We start from the raw sequence: 13,935 nt of genomic DNA on the forward strand, positions 1-13,935 counted from the left end.
AAATTATTTTATAGGTTGTTATTATCTAGCTGATGCTGGATACACAAATTTGAGGGATTTCTTACACCTTTTAGAGGACAATGATATCATTTGAACGAGTGGCGTCAGGGTTATCAGCCAAGTTCTCCGCAAGAGTTTTTTAATATGAAACATGCCTCAGCACGTAATGTTATTGAAAGATGCTTTGGGTTATTAAAACTTAGATGGGGAATACTTAGGAGTCCATCGTTCTATCCTGTAAGGGTGCACAATAGAATTATTATTGCATGTTGTTTGCTCCATAATTTTATTCGAACCCATATGAGTATTGATCCCATTGAAGCGGAGGTGGGAGAAGGATTACCTAGTAATGTGGTGGATGACGATGAACCGAATATCGCAAATATTCATCCATCGGATGCTTGGGCTACTTGGAGGATGGAACTAGCCAACCAAATGTTCAATGAATGGCAAGCATCTAGAAATTAGTTAGGTTTAGGGACAAAATGAATTTGAGTGAATTTGTTTATGTTATTTTATGTATCTAGTTTGTGAAACTTTTGTGGTGTTTGAATTGATTTTTGTATTGTACTAAATTTGTTGAATTATAATTTAATTTCTTTTCATTCAGCATGTGTTATAATTTAAAATTTAGTATTGAGCTTTTGATTCATGATATTGAACTTAATTATAATTTTATAAAGTGTTGACCTTTTGATTCATGATATTAATAGTAATTAATATAATTTTTTTTCTTAAGATAATTATGTCAGGTGTTCCAGAATCAAATGCTTCTTCTCAAGCTTCTAGAGGAACCAAAAGAAAATGGGTTCCAGAAGAGGACTTGTACAATGTTGGAACATTTAATGCTGATACCGGGTTCAAAGCCGGTTATTTAAACGAGTTGGAAAGAATGCTACAAAAGGTTTTGCCAAATGCAATGTTGATGGCAAAACCTAATATTGAATCAAGGATTAGGTTACTAAAAAGGGAGTGGTCAATCGTCTATGACATGCTTAATGGCCAAAACAATAGCGGTTTTGGTTGGGACGAGCATAGGCAGCTCGTTGTTGCTGAAGATGCGGTTTGGGACTCCTATTTAAAGGTAAGATTATTTCAAGTCTTTATTATCTTATTTTTACCAAACTTATAACTAATATGATTTCCTCATTTTTTTAGAGTCACAAAGAAGCCGCTCAATTCAGAAATCGTACTTTCCCTTACTACGACCAGCTTACTACCATATACGCTAGAGATCGAGCAACTGGGAAAGATGCTCAAACAGCTGCTGATGTTCTTGAAGAAATAAATGCTGAGGGTGTACCTACTACAGGTATGGATGAAGAAAGAAACTTATTCTATGACTGCGAAGCTGATGTCTCTTTAGATGACATGGATGTTTCTGCTGCGGAGCCGCGACGAGGTAGAGACCAAGGGGGTTCCTCATCTTCAAACAAGAGAAAGAAGAAATCTGATGCTCGTGATGATATGTCTTCTTCATTTGATGAGGCTGTCACTTTATTGGCCGAAAACATGCGGGTCATTGGCGATCAAATCAGTAGGAGTATTACCTTCGATGTGGTAGTTCAGCAGAAGTCAGAAGAATTCCAGATCATCCAAGAGAAAGCTACAAATTTATATTCATCCTTATGGGAAATTGAAGGTTTAACCGACGATGAGCGGTATCGAGCTTTGAGTAAAATTCCAGATCATCCAACTCAAATGCTCGTTTTCTTTAGTTTACCTTCATTGCTGATTGGAATGGGTCAAGATTTCTTTCGACCATTAAAATCAATGTTCAAACTTTTGATGTTGTAAAACTATATAACATATGGATTATGATGTAGAATTTCATTTTCATCTAACATTTTCTTAATATAAGTTAATTATGTTTATGTAGAATATAATTCTCAAGTTATATTATGATTTTAGTAAATTCATATAAGAACATTTATTATTAAGAATTTTATGAAATTATATATCATTATTAAATTATATTTAATATTAATTATTTTAAATTATATAAATTCATATAAGAAAATTTATTATCAAGAATTTTATGAAATTATATATCATTATTAAATTATATTTAATATTAATTATTTTAAATTATATAAATTCATATAAGAAAATTTATTATCAAGAATTTTATGAAATTATATATTTTTATTAAATTATATTTAATAATTATTATTTTAAATTATACAAATTCATATAAGAAAATTTATTAGTTATAATTATTTTAAATTTTATTAAATCATATATTTTAATTAAAATATATTTAATATTAATTATTTCAAATTATATTTTATAGTATCATATATTATGATTTTAGTAAATTCATATAAGAATATTGATTATTAAGAATTTTATTAAATTATATTTTTAATTAAAATATATTTAATAATAATTATGTTAAATTATATTTTATAGTATCATATATTATGATTTGAGTAAATTCATATAAGAATATTGATTATTAAGAATTTTATTAAATTATATATTTTAATTATAATATATTTAATAATAATTATGTTAAAATATGATTAAATTATTTATTATTGATATTAATAATCTTATTAAAATTTAAATAACAATAACAATAATCATTTACTCAAACAAATTTATGCTAAGGGTATTTTAGTCATTTTAGTTTTTCCATTATGCTATTACACCTCTATTCCATTCAACCAAACACAAGAATACTATTACGCATCTATTCCATTACATTCAACCAAACAATTGATTTGCTATTATGCCTCTATTCCATTATGCCTCTATTCCATTACACCTCTATTCCAATACAGCGAACCAAACGTGCTGTTATTCTCGAATCTATTTCACTTTCTTCTTTTCTTAAATCCTCTTTCTGGGTAATTTCGAAGAAGAGATGGTTATGGGAAGCTTTGCATGAAGAAGAAATCATGAAGCTAGAGTTGGAAAAGTGGAGAATCCATTAAGTTGTTAAGGTTCTTATTCCTTCTGCACACGTAAGGTTAAGTAAATGAAGTTAAGGGTTTCCAGAAACATTTTAGGGGATCTACATGTTTCTAGAAAATTAAGGTTTAAGTTAAAATTATTGAGTTTAACTCATGATTTGGTTGTCATGCTTAACTTCCAGGAGAATGGAAGCTCTGGCTTTTGGAAAAGCTAAGCTGATAAGGCAAAAAAGCATAGGTGAGTCTTTACACTCCATCCCTGGAATGATAAGTAAGTTTAAGATCGTTGGATATATAGTATCCGCCACATAGTTTAGTATGTATGAGATAATTAGAAATCCATGTTTTAACAAATGGTGTATTCCATGTCAGTATGTAAGCGAAACACATATATTGCATGATTTTAAAATGGTGGGAAAATAATTGACGGGATAGATGAAGTTAGGATTTAGGAATGGGAACTTCTGTTAAATATCACTGTATGATATTGTTGTGTGAAAATAGTGATGTGCAAAGCTCCAGGCCTTGCGAAGGGAACACGGAGGTGTTTAACCATCAAGGTTAGGAAAGGCACAATGGAGGAATATAAAAAAAATGGAATTCCATTAAAATTTCGCCTTTTAGGATTGTTGGGAGCAAACTGTGATGTGCGAAGCTCCGGGCCTTGTGGGGGGGCACTTCGATGTTCAAGCATCAAGGTGGATATAAGATAAGATGATATTGAAAGCTATTAGGTTCTATAGAGCAACATCGTGACATCGGTTAGTAGGCTCTATGGGGCGACACCGTGACAACGGTAAGGTCTTTCGGGGCAACACCTCTAACAGGTTTAAGGTGTAAGACCATAGCTTGGATATTACAACCAGTATAGTTCGTCAGGACACTAAATAAGGGGTAGTCTATCGGGACAGTAAATACGGGATAGTCCATTGGGATAGTAAACATGAGCTAGTCCACAGGGACACTAAACACATGGTGAAAGGGTATAAGCTCGACTGTGGCCACCAACAGAGTCACCATTAATTTGAGATACAATTGGAATTGTAAACTGTGAAGGAACAGGAACGGAGAACAAAGGACCGAAGGCTAGTGCATAGACATTATGGGTATACATCTATGGAGAAAGAAGCTTGTAGTAAGGTGAATGGGGTGTAACTAGCATCACTAGATGATTGAAAAGGTAAAACTGTAAAACCCTCAAAATTTTGATCAAATCTATAGAAACAACGTTGAGCAAGGTGACCAACTTTTCCACAAAGTTGACATTGTGGTCAATTAGAATAATTGAATCTACCACGATACCTAGTTCTTCCTCCCCAAGCCTGAAAACCATCACCTCTAGATTGAAAATCATCAACAAACTTAGGCTGAGAAGAACGCAATTGAGAATTAGATTCAATTGGATGATTCTATTGAACAAGATTAGCATGCATAGGGGAAACCACAGAAGACTCAATAACAAACTCATTTTGTCGAGACTCACACTCCATCAACATATCAATGATTAAATCTAATGGAAAAAAATCTCAATTTGAAGATGCCATAGCCAACACTGACTGAAACTCATATGATAACCCTGCAAGAACAACACAAACATGTTTTCATTTTGACACTGTGCCCCTAGATACATTAGTGTATCACAAAGCAGCTTAATTTTAGCTAGATACTCCTTTACAGCCTGATTCCTTTTTCTTTTGTGAATGAAGAGTATTCTTAAGTGTAGAAATTTAAGTGGAAGATTTAACATTATACAACTTAGTGATGACATTCCAAACCTCAAAAGAAGTATTGGTACAAGTGAGATGGGGAAGAACTTCACTATTGAAAATGGACAACAACCAATAAGCTAACAATTTATCTTGTTGTTTTTATAACAAGAAATCAGAATTCTCAACTAATGTTTCGTCTTTATTAAGAAAGTATAGACAAACTTCCTAAAATATATCCATTAATACCATAACCTTCAATGACCAGATTAACTTAATGCTACCAAAGAATGAAGTTTTGATCTATCAACTTGACTGCATCATGTTGAGGGAATTGTTGTATTTTGGGTAGAAAATAACTCATAGATGCATTTGTGAAAAAAAGACATTACCATATGTATTCACAATATTTGAAGTTATAAATAGGAGGCGTGTAAGTAACCATCACTACCTGATCTATTGCAGGACTCATCTTGATTGCTCACCACCACTGAAACTTCTCTGATTACCTTGAAAACACTAGCTCTGATATCACAATGATAAAGTCAATGAACTACCGATAAGATGACTTAAAAAGATAACAAAATCAATGAGGAGAACACTCAGAGAAATCAAGATTACATTCTTGAGTTGAATAATCTTTGTACATGAGCATTTATATAAAAGAATGCCAACTAACTTATAATTGAATGCTAATAGCCTAACAATCATTAACAAACTAATCGTTGCTAATAGACTTAACCACTACTTAACTAATCTATCTAACAGTGCATTTACATAGTACTTAACAATAATGATAAAATTGCACTTTGGCACTAAAAATGATAAAAAAATTAATTTAATTCTTTAAAAATTATAATGATATAAACTATTAAAATGGTGAAATTACATTTTTACTATAGTAAAAATATAAAACTTAATCCCCCTAAAAAAATCTCTAGCTTCGCCTTTGAGGAACAGGCGCACCTAAGCACACTCTAATCATGTTCTTTTTGCACTAATAACAATACAAACTTATGATGACACTTTTAAGTAAACTTTTTTTCAACACAACCATTTTAGGTTATATAAAAAATCCAACACCTTGGAAAGGTGAGAATGAGGTAAGTAGTTCTACCCTTACTTTTATCCCATTTTAATAAATTTTCAATTAACATCAAAGGAACCTCGTATAATGGTAAAATACTTCTAGTGAAATAAAATCTTAATTGATATTAAATTTTGAATTTAATTTCTAAATACATCTTACTCCTCTTATTGTCAAAGAAATAAAATCTATTAACATTTATGTGAATTAAATGGATTAAAATTAATCTATTGAAAATTTCTTGTTCAATATATTCAAAAATTAAATTTTTATCAAATATATGAAATTTTGTCTATAGATTTGTATTTTTATTATTACTTGTCTTAATCTTCTATAGCATTGGTAATATATATTGATAAGTGAAAATAACAATACTTGTTTCAGTTCTCAAATACTATTAATTTGAAAAAAATGTTAATATTATTATCATGTAAATTTTATGATACACCGGCATTTATTTATCTATTATAAATTTTTGATTAAATTGATGTCACAATTTAATCAAGTATCAATTTAGTTTTTAAAATAAAATCTTAAAAATAAGGCTTTGTTTGGTTTTAGAAAATAGAAGTTTTAAAAAAATATGGAAGAAAATTGATACTTATTTTAAAAATAATTTTTGAAAAATAAAAATATTTGAAAATTAGAAAACAATGAAAACAACTTTTTAACTTGTATGATTTTAAAGCAGAAAATAATAAAAGGACTTTTAACTTTAAATGAATTGACTTTGGTTTAAACTAGACTTGATCATAGTCCAGGCTGATGCAAAATTGTAAGCCTGGTTTCCAGGCCAACCTTAAGAATGGGTCTAAAATTTTGCCCAAGTCTGATCCAGATAAAAAATACTAAACCCGAGTCCAACTCGGCCAGCCCGTATTAAATTTTTTTAGATTATTTTTATATAAAACTAAATTTAAAAAATATAATACATCAAATACACTAAAAACATTAAAATAAATATTTTCCAACAAATTAAAATAAATAAATAAAACTCTTTATACGTAAATAACACTAACATAGTTGCAACTTAGCAAGTAAATGCCTCTAAAATAGTATCAAAATTAATAATAAAATAAGAGTTATACAATATCCAAATAATAACAATAAAATAATAGTAATATAATAGTGAAATGGTACCAAAATAGTAGTGAAACAACAATAAAACAATAGTGAAATAGTAGCAAAACAATCGATTTGGGCAGGGCCAAAATATCCTACCTGAGACACGACCTATTTAGAAAATGGACGTTATTTTTTTTGTTTAAGATAATTTTTGAGCCTCTATTTTTGCCCAAACCCTCCTACTTTGCAGGCGGGCCTTTAAGCCTGTATGGATAGCTCAACTCATGTTCACGTCTAATTCAAATCCATATAAATGCAAAAATATTCTTTTATTTTTCAACAACTTTTTAGATGTCTGATTAGGTACTTTGGTTTGAATTTATATAAATATATATATTTTAATTTTATTTCTCATGTTTCTATTATATTAAAATAGCTACCAAACATGTTCTCATATTTTCTTTTTGAAGATAAATGTTTATTTTATTTACTAAATATATATTTTAATTTTTAAATATAGAAAATAAAATTTATTTTTGAAAATAAAAATATTTTCAAAACCGAAATATACCTAATTTTCTTTAAAAATATTAATATAATAATTTTATATAAAATCTTTATATAAATCAATTTAAACTCAATTTAAAATAAACCACTTTATTAAAAGGAAATTATTTTTTCCTTCTAAAAATGTATCATTTATTTATAATCTATTAAGGATTAGTATGTTGTACATTAACAAAATACAATTTTTTTTATTCTACTATCAACTTTAAAAAATTACTATTTATCTTTTTCTTTTATCGAAATCCTTTTTTGAAAACAAAAATTTAGTTGTCGACTTTAAAAACAAAAAACTGGAGTCGCCACCGATCCTTTATTGTGGTGCGATCGGCTCACCTCAAAAATGATTTCGGTCTACGAAATTTGAGAAAATGAGCTCGGGAGTCAGTTACGCGTGAGGAACGGTTACCACCCTCGTAACGCCCCAAAATCGGTACCAAATTGATTATTTAATGTCTTAGTGTCGAGGGTTAAAAAGATTTTTTTTTAAAAAAAAACTCAAATGATGAAATCAGAAAAGGATAATCAATTGTTTAAGTTAATCGAAGAAATCGAGACCCAATACGTTAGAGTACAATTTCTCAAAATCCCCAAACTTTGAATTAGGGGTGAGCAAAATTCGATTCGACTCGAAAAAATCGAAAAAAAATTTGAATTTCGAGTTAAACGAATCGAGTTATTCGAGTTATTCGAATCAACTCGAATTTTTTTTTCGAATTTCGAGTTCGAATCAAGTTGAGTTTTCGAATTCGAATAACTCGAATAATTCGAATAATTCGAATAATTCGAATATGAAACTATAATATTTTACAGTTTTACCCTAAACTCCCAAACTTTTTTACTTTTCCCTCAAAACTTTTACTCCTTCCCACTTTTCCCCCAAAACTTTTACTCCCCTCCCCTCCCAACCCCCAATCTACCCAAATTCCATTTCCCACCAAAATTTTACTCTTCCATTAATTTTTTTTCAAAATTTTACTCTCAAAACCCTCAAAACTTTTTATTTTCCCCAAAATTTTTACTCCTCCCACTTTTCCCTAAAACTTTTATTCTCTTCCCATCCCACCTCCCATCTACCCCAAACCCTCCCCTCCAATTTTTTTTAATATTTTCCTCCAAAATTTTACTCCCCTATTTACTTTCCTCAAACTTTTATTCCCCAAAACTTTTATTTTTCCCTAAACTTTTACTTCTCACCCTTTACTCTCAAATAAAAATCAAAATTATCCAAAAAATCACTAAACATAAATAGTAATAATTTTATTTATATATACTATTTATATTATTAAATTAAATTTCACATTTTATATTATTTATATTATTGAATTGTTTAGTCATATTGAATATTTATATGAAAATTGAATTCTTAATTATGCCATAAAATATTCGTGTTAAAATTTTATATTGGTATCAATTTCAAATTTTATTTTAAAATAAATTTTATTAAAAATCATATTTTTATATTTAATATATTTTAATTCCAAAATACATAGTGACAAGAATCCAAGATAATTGAAACAACTAAGCAAACAAATAAGCTAACCAAGATATAAAAAATTAATAAATAAATTATGAGGTGATGAAAGTTAATAAAAATTTGATTAAGGTGGACAAATTTTATTACGATGGGTGACAATGGTTACAAGGACCCAAAATTATTTTTTAAAATTTAACTCGAACAAATATATTCGATTCGATTCGATTCGAATTCTATCTCACTCGACTCGATTCGAGAAAACTTTAAACAAAGTTAGGATGATAAAATGAGATTCAAAAACTCGATTAACTCGAAAATTTTCGATTCGATTCGATTGAATGCTCACCCCTACTTTGAATACCGCTTTTATTTTATAAGAAAATCTTCATTTTGAGAAAGCAATATGTCATGCCCAATACATTAGGACACAACAAGTTAAGTTCCCGAAAATGATTTTTATGCTTATGCATTTTGAATAAAGAATATTATCGGTTATTTAGGATTAATAAAGAAAATCGGAACCCAGTACGTTAGGACTCAATTTCCTCGAAAATCCTGAATATCGAATATTGCATTATTTTAAAAGCCTTTGAATCAAAAGAAAATAATTTTAATATTTTGACGCAACCAAGATATATATTTTCAAAAGGATGTTAAAAATTAATGAACAATATGAAACAAATACTTTAATTTAAATTATACATGTATATGTATTTACAAAATATATATATAAGGATGATATATAAGTGAAATTTGAAAATATGTGTATGCATATATTAAAACTTGTATATATAAGTATACATATATAAAAAACATGAAATACACCAAACAAAAAACAACAAAAGAAACTTATAATAATTCTACAAAAAGGTACATATATATATTATAGAAAATGCATGTATATGTGCATGGATTATGAAATATAAAAGATGCATACGTATTATAAAATGTTAATGCATATATATATGTATACAAAAGTCATGAAAATAAAACAATAATAAAATATACATAAAATATATACATGCATTTACAAAAAGTAAAATGTATAAGTATAATATATTAGTAAATTATATAAAAAATGCGGAAAATATATTTATAATGGTTTTGAATAGTGTATGAATATATATATACATATTATAAAAATGTATAAACATATATATAGATTATAAAATATGGAAAACGATAAATATTATAAAATATAAATATAAATACATATATATATATATACAAAACTATGAAAATAAGATAATAAGATAATAATAAAATATGTATATGTATTTAAAACATTTGAAATATATACATATATATTATAAAATACATATGCGTGTATATATGTAGGTATAATAATAATAATATATAATATAATAATAAAAAACTTAAAAAACCTAAAATGAAAGATGAAGGATTAAATTGAAAATAACCGAAGTTTCAGGGGCAAATCTGAAATAAATAAAATACCAATGGATCAAATAGAACATGCAATTAACAGTGGAGGACCAAAAGGGAAATTAATCCCTCCCTCCGAAACGCTGCACAACAACACGGATTAAATTGAAACAGTAATAAAATATGTTGCAAAATTTAAAAGAAATAAAAATAATAATTAAAAAAACAGTAAAATCATGAGGACTAATTACGCAAATAGTCCATTTAGGGTAAAAACGCGCGGCCTGCGGGTCTGGTCGACGTGCGGATCTGCCCACATTGAACGGCGCCGTTTTGCTTCCATTATAAAAACAAAAAAAAAATCTGTTCTTTTTAAAAAACTAAATTTCATTTCTGTTTTAAAACAAAAGAAAAGGAAATGGGGGGTGCTCTGCTAGGTTTTTCTTAACCCAAACCCTCCCCAACCGCCGCAACCACCTCAGCGGCTTGAAGCCTCCCTCCGGCTTCGATTCGGGCAGAGTCTGCCATCTCCTCCACACAGGTAACTTTCTCCTTTTCTTTTCGTTTATTTTTTAAAAGAAAAGAACCAATAGAAAAATGAAACAAAAAACAGTAAAAACAAAAAGATCACCTTCAAAATTTTGCTTTTCTGATTCTTTTACTTTCGTGTTTTCTTTTACTTTTCAATACAGTATTTTGCTCACCCTATTACAGAAATCAGTTGGCTTTTTATAGCCAAATCTTTTTACAATTTTGCTATATATTCGATCCTATTTGTGCTATTCATGGTTTATTGCAGGTGCATGGAAGACAAACGTGCGCGGCGTGGAAGGAGAACGTCATGACGTCTTGCGACATCTCGTAAGGAGGTCGTTTTGTCTTCAAGACCGAGGCGAAGGGGCTAGGGTTCTTTGATTCTGTTATGGGTTTATTGGGATAATGTAATTGGGCCACGTAAATTAGGTTTTTAAATGGACTGGACACCTTTATTTATTTGGGTCCAGGCTAAAATTGGGTATTACAGCTGCCCATCTTTGCTCATTGTCGTGTAACGGGAACAGAGCAAAGACTTAAAAATGACCAATTTTTCCCGGTCGTGCTGGACCTTGGTGCTTTTCTTCTTTTTTAAATAGCCTCATTCCTTCCTACTGCATCTTTAGAGGTATAAGAACTAGTGTTTCGATCCACTCCATTGCAACATCAGGGAGATAGGATTGGTTTCCTCTGTCTGCTCCACTGTAACTTCAAGGGGACAAGACTGCTTGCAATCTGCTCTCTGCAACTTCAGAGAGATAAGATCTATGGTTTTAATCCACTCCACTGCAACTCTAGGGAGATAGGATTATTGGCTTTCATCTGCTCCGCTGAAACTTCAGGGAGATAAGACTTGACATCTTCAATATGTTTAACTACAATGTCGGGAAAACAAGATTCGCCGTCGTAGCTTCAATCTGTTCCACTACACCGCCAGGGAAGTAAGATTCGCCGTTGTGGCTTCAATCTATTCCACTGTAATGCCAAAGAGATAGGATTTGCTGTCCACAGCCTCAATCTGCTCCACTTTAGCTAATCCAAGCCTTAATGCCAGGGAGATAAGATTCGTAGTCGTGGCTTCAATTTGCTCCGCTACAACGCCAGGGAAGTAAGATTCGCCGTTGTGGCTTTAATCTATTCCATTGCAATGTCAAGGCGATAAGACTGGTGTCTTCGATCTACTTCGCTGCCAATACAGGAAGTCAAGATCTATAATTTTCAACCTACTCCACAGCTGCTCAGAGAAATAAGGCTGAAGTTTCACCAGTTTGTTCTCTGGGGAACATGACCTATATAATTCAATTTATGAACCTAATTATGCCTAGTGATTAGGATGTCATGATCATAATGAATCAAATGCTCCTAACTAGACATGCATGAATGACATTTGAATGAATGCAGAATGTCATTTTTCGAGAATGATCCTTCTTTATCACTTAGGTTGTCATTACTCAAAGTTTATTAAAGTCGTATCACTGACGCACTACAACGTCCTCTTGCTCGGCTAGCATCTCCAAAAAACACTTAATCTAATTGCCCCCCACTGTAAACTTCAAAGTTTAATCTACTGGGATGCAAAATTTGTACAATCTTTCTCCCGCTGTAACTCAAGCGTAGAAAAATCTGGCTTTTCACAATCTTCTCTTATCGCAATGTGAAGCACTTTGGTCCTTTATACCATTCTCAAGATGTCATACCAAATGCCTATGCACAAATGAAGGATTTCCTTCTCCGAGGAAACCTTTTCTTAACACAAGGTGATCAAACTTTGTCACCATCACCATATCTCGCCATTTTGTTCAGTCAGTGTTTGAACGACACAAAAATTAAAAGGATAATCTTACTTTTAGAATTTTCTTTTTTAGACATTTCAACCCTTGAACTTGGTTATTCTAAACAATGGCCTTGTTTCAGGTCCCTATATTATTTAGAAACTTCCAGAGTAATATGTAAAATTTCCTTTGTAAAAGTATTATTAGCCCATTAATCGTTGTTCTATTGAAAAAAATGCTTGAACAAGATTATCATAATGGACAAGATGAAATTTATTGAGAATAAAACTCGAGATGAATAAATTATAAAGAAAATAAGAATAAAAGAGAAATGGATTGGAAACACGAATCTTGAAAAAGAATAAAATATTCCAAGATATAAATACTGAAAAGACTAGGCACCCTAGATATCACAGTTTAATCTTCTCTGCGCAAACTTCCTAAAGACTACTCTAAGTTTGACATGTACTTAGAAGATCTACAATACTCTGTCAATGCCCCAAGATGTGGCGTCCCTCCCCTTTCCTACTGATTCAATCATTGCAAGATCATCGAATGCCCCATTTGATCAATATTTGAGCCGCCCTTTTTCAGGTTTTCAACTCAAATCCCCTTTTGTCTCAAGGTGCCCCTTTGCGGGTTTTCACCTTGGCCTCTCCTTTTTCTTTCTCTCTCTCTCTCTCTTTTAAGAAAATTACTTCTTAACTGAATCTGAGTTTACAGAGTTTGGCAAATCTTTTCCATCCATCTCACTCAAGATCAAAGCTCCCCTTGAAAAGGCCTTCTTCACAACGTATGAACCTTCCCAATTTAGCATCCATTTTCTTCTAAAATCCTTCTGTATAGGAAGAATCTTTTTCAACACTAGCTCCCCCTCGTGGAATTCTCTAGGATGAACCTTTTTATTGTAGGCTCACATCATTCGCCTTTTATACATCTGACCGTGCTGAATAGCCTTTAGCCTTTTTCCTTCTATTAAGCTCAACTGATCATAACGAGATTGAACCCATTCTGCCTCATCCAATTTCAACTCAGCTAATACCCGGAGAGAAGGAATTTCCACCTCAATAGGTAAGACTGCTTCTATTCCATAAACCAGAGAGAAAGGTGTTGCCTCAGTCGAAGTCCTGACAGACGTTCTATAAGCAAAGAGGGCGAATGGTAATTTCTCATGCCAGTCTTTGTAAGTTTCAGCCATCTTTCCCACCATTTTCTTGATATTCTTATTGGCTGTTTCTACTGCACCATTCATCTTTGGGCGATATGGCGACGAGTTATGATATCTGATCTTGAATTGACTGCAGACCTCCGCTATTGCACTATTGTTCAAATTCAACGCATTATCAGATATGATCCTCTCGGGCATTCCATATCGACATATGATCTCTTTTTTTAAGAATATGCTAACTGCTGACTTCGTGACATT

The 13,935-nt window shown here is 30.9% G+C and overlaps 1 protein-coding gene across 1 annotated transcript; it reads left to right on the forward strand.

Annotated features, from left to right (window-relative positions):
- Positions 1-892: 892 nt before the first annotated feature.
- LOC128042546 (uncharacterized protein At2g29880-like) lies at positions 893-11,118 on the forward strand. Its single transcript, XM_052633923.1, has 3 exons — positions 893-1,084; positions 1,159-1,402; positions 11,003-11,118. The coding sequence occupies exons 1-3, from the start codon at positions 893-895 to the stop codon at positions 11,116-11,118; spliced, it is 552 nt and encodes a 183-aa protein (XP_052489883.1).
- The last annotated feature ends 2,817 nt before the right edge of the window (positions 11,119-13,935 follow it).

Source organism: Gossypium raimondii, chromosome 7 (assembly GCF_025698545.1).
Source record: "Gossypium raimondii isolate GPD5lz chromosome 7, ASM2569854v1, whole genome shotgun sequence".
NCBI classification, from domain to species: Eukaryota; Viridiplantae; Streptophyta; class Magnoliopsida; order Malvales; family Malvaceae; genus Gossypium; species Gossypium raimondii.

Excerpts from the sequence above, each read along its gene's own strand:
- LOC128042546 (XM_052633923.1), top strand. The coding sequence starts at position 893 with ATGCTACAAAAGGTTTTGCCAAATGCAATGTTGATGGCAAAACCTAAT. Across the intron at positions 1,085-1,158 it reads TTTGGGACTCCTATTTAAAG|AGTCACAAAGAAGCCGCTCA; the intron begins GTAAGATTATTT and ends TCATTTTTTTAG. Across the intron at positions 1,403-11,002 it reads TGCTGCGGAGCCGCGACGAG|GTGCATGGAAGACAAACGTG; the intron begins GTAGAGACCAAG and ends GGTTTATTGCAG.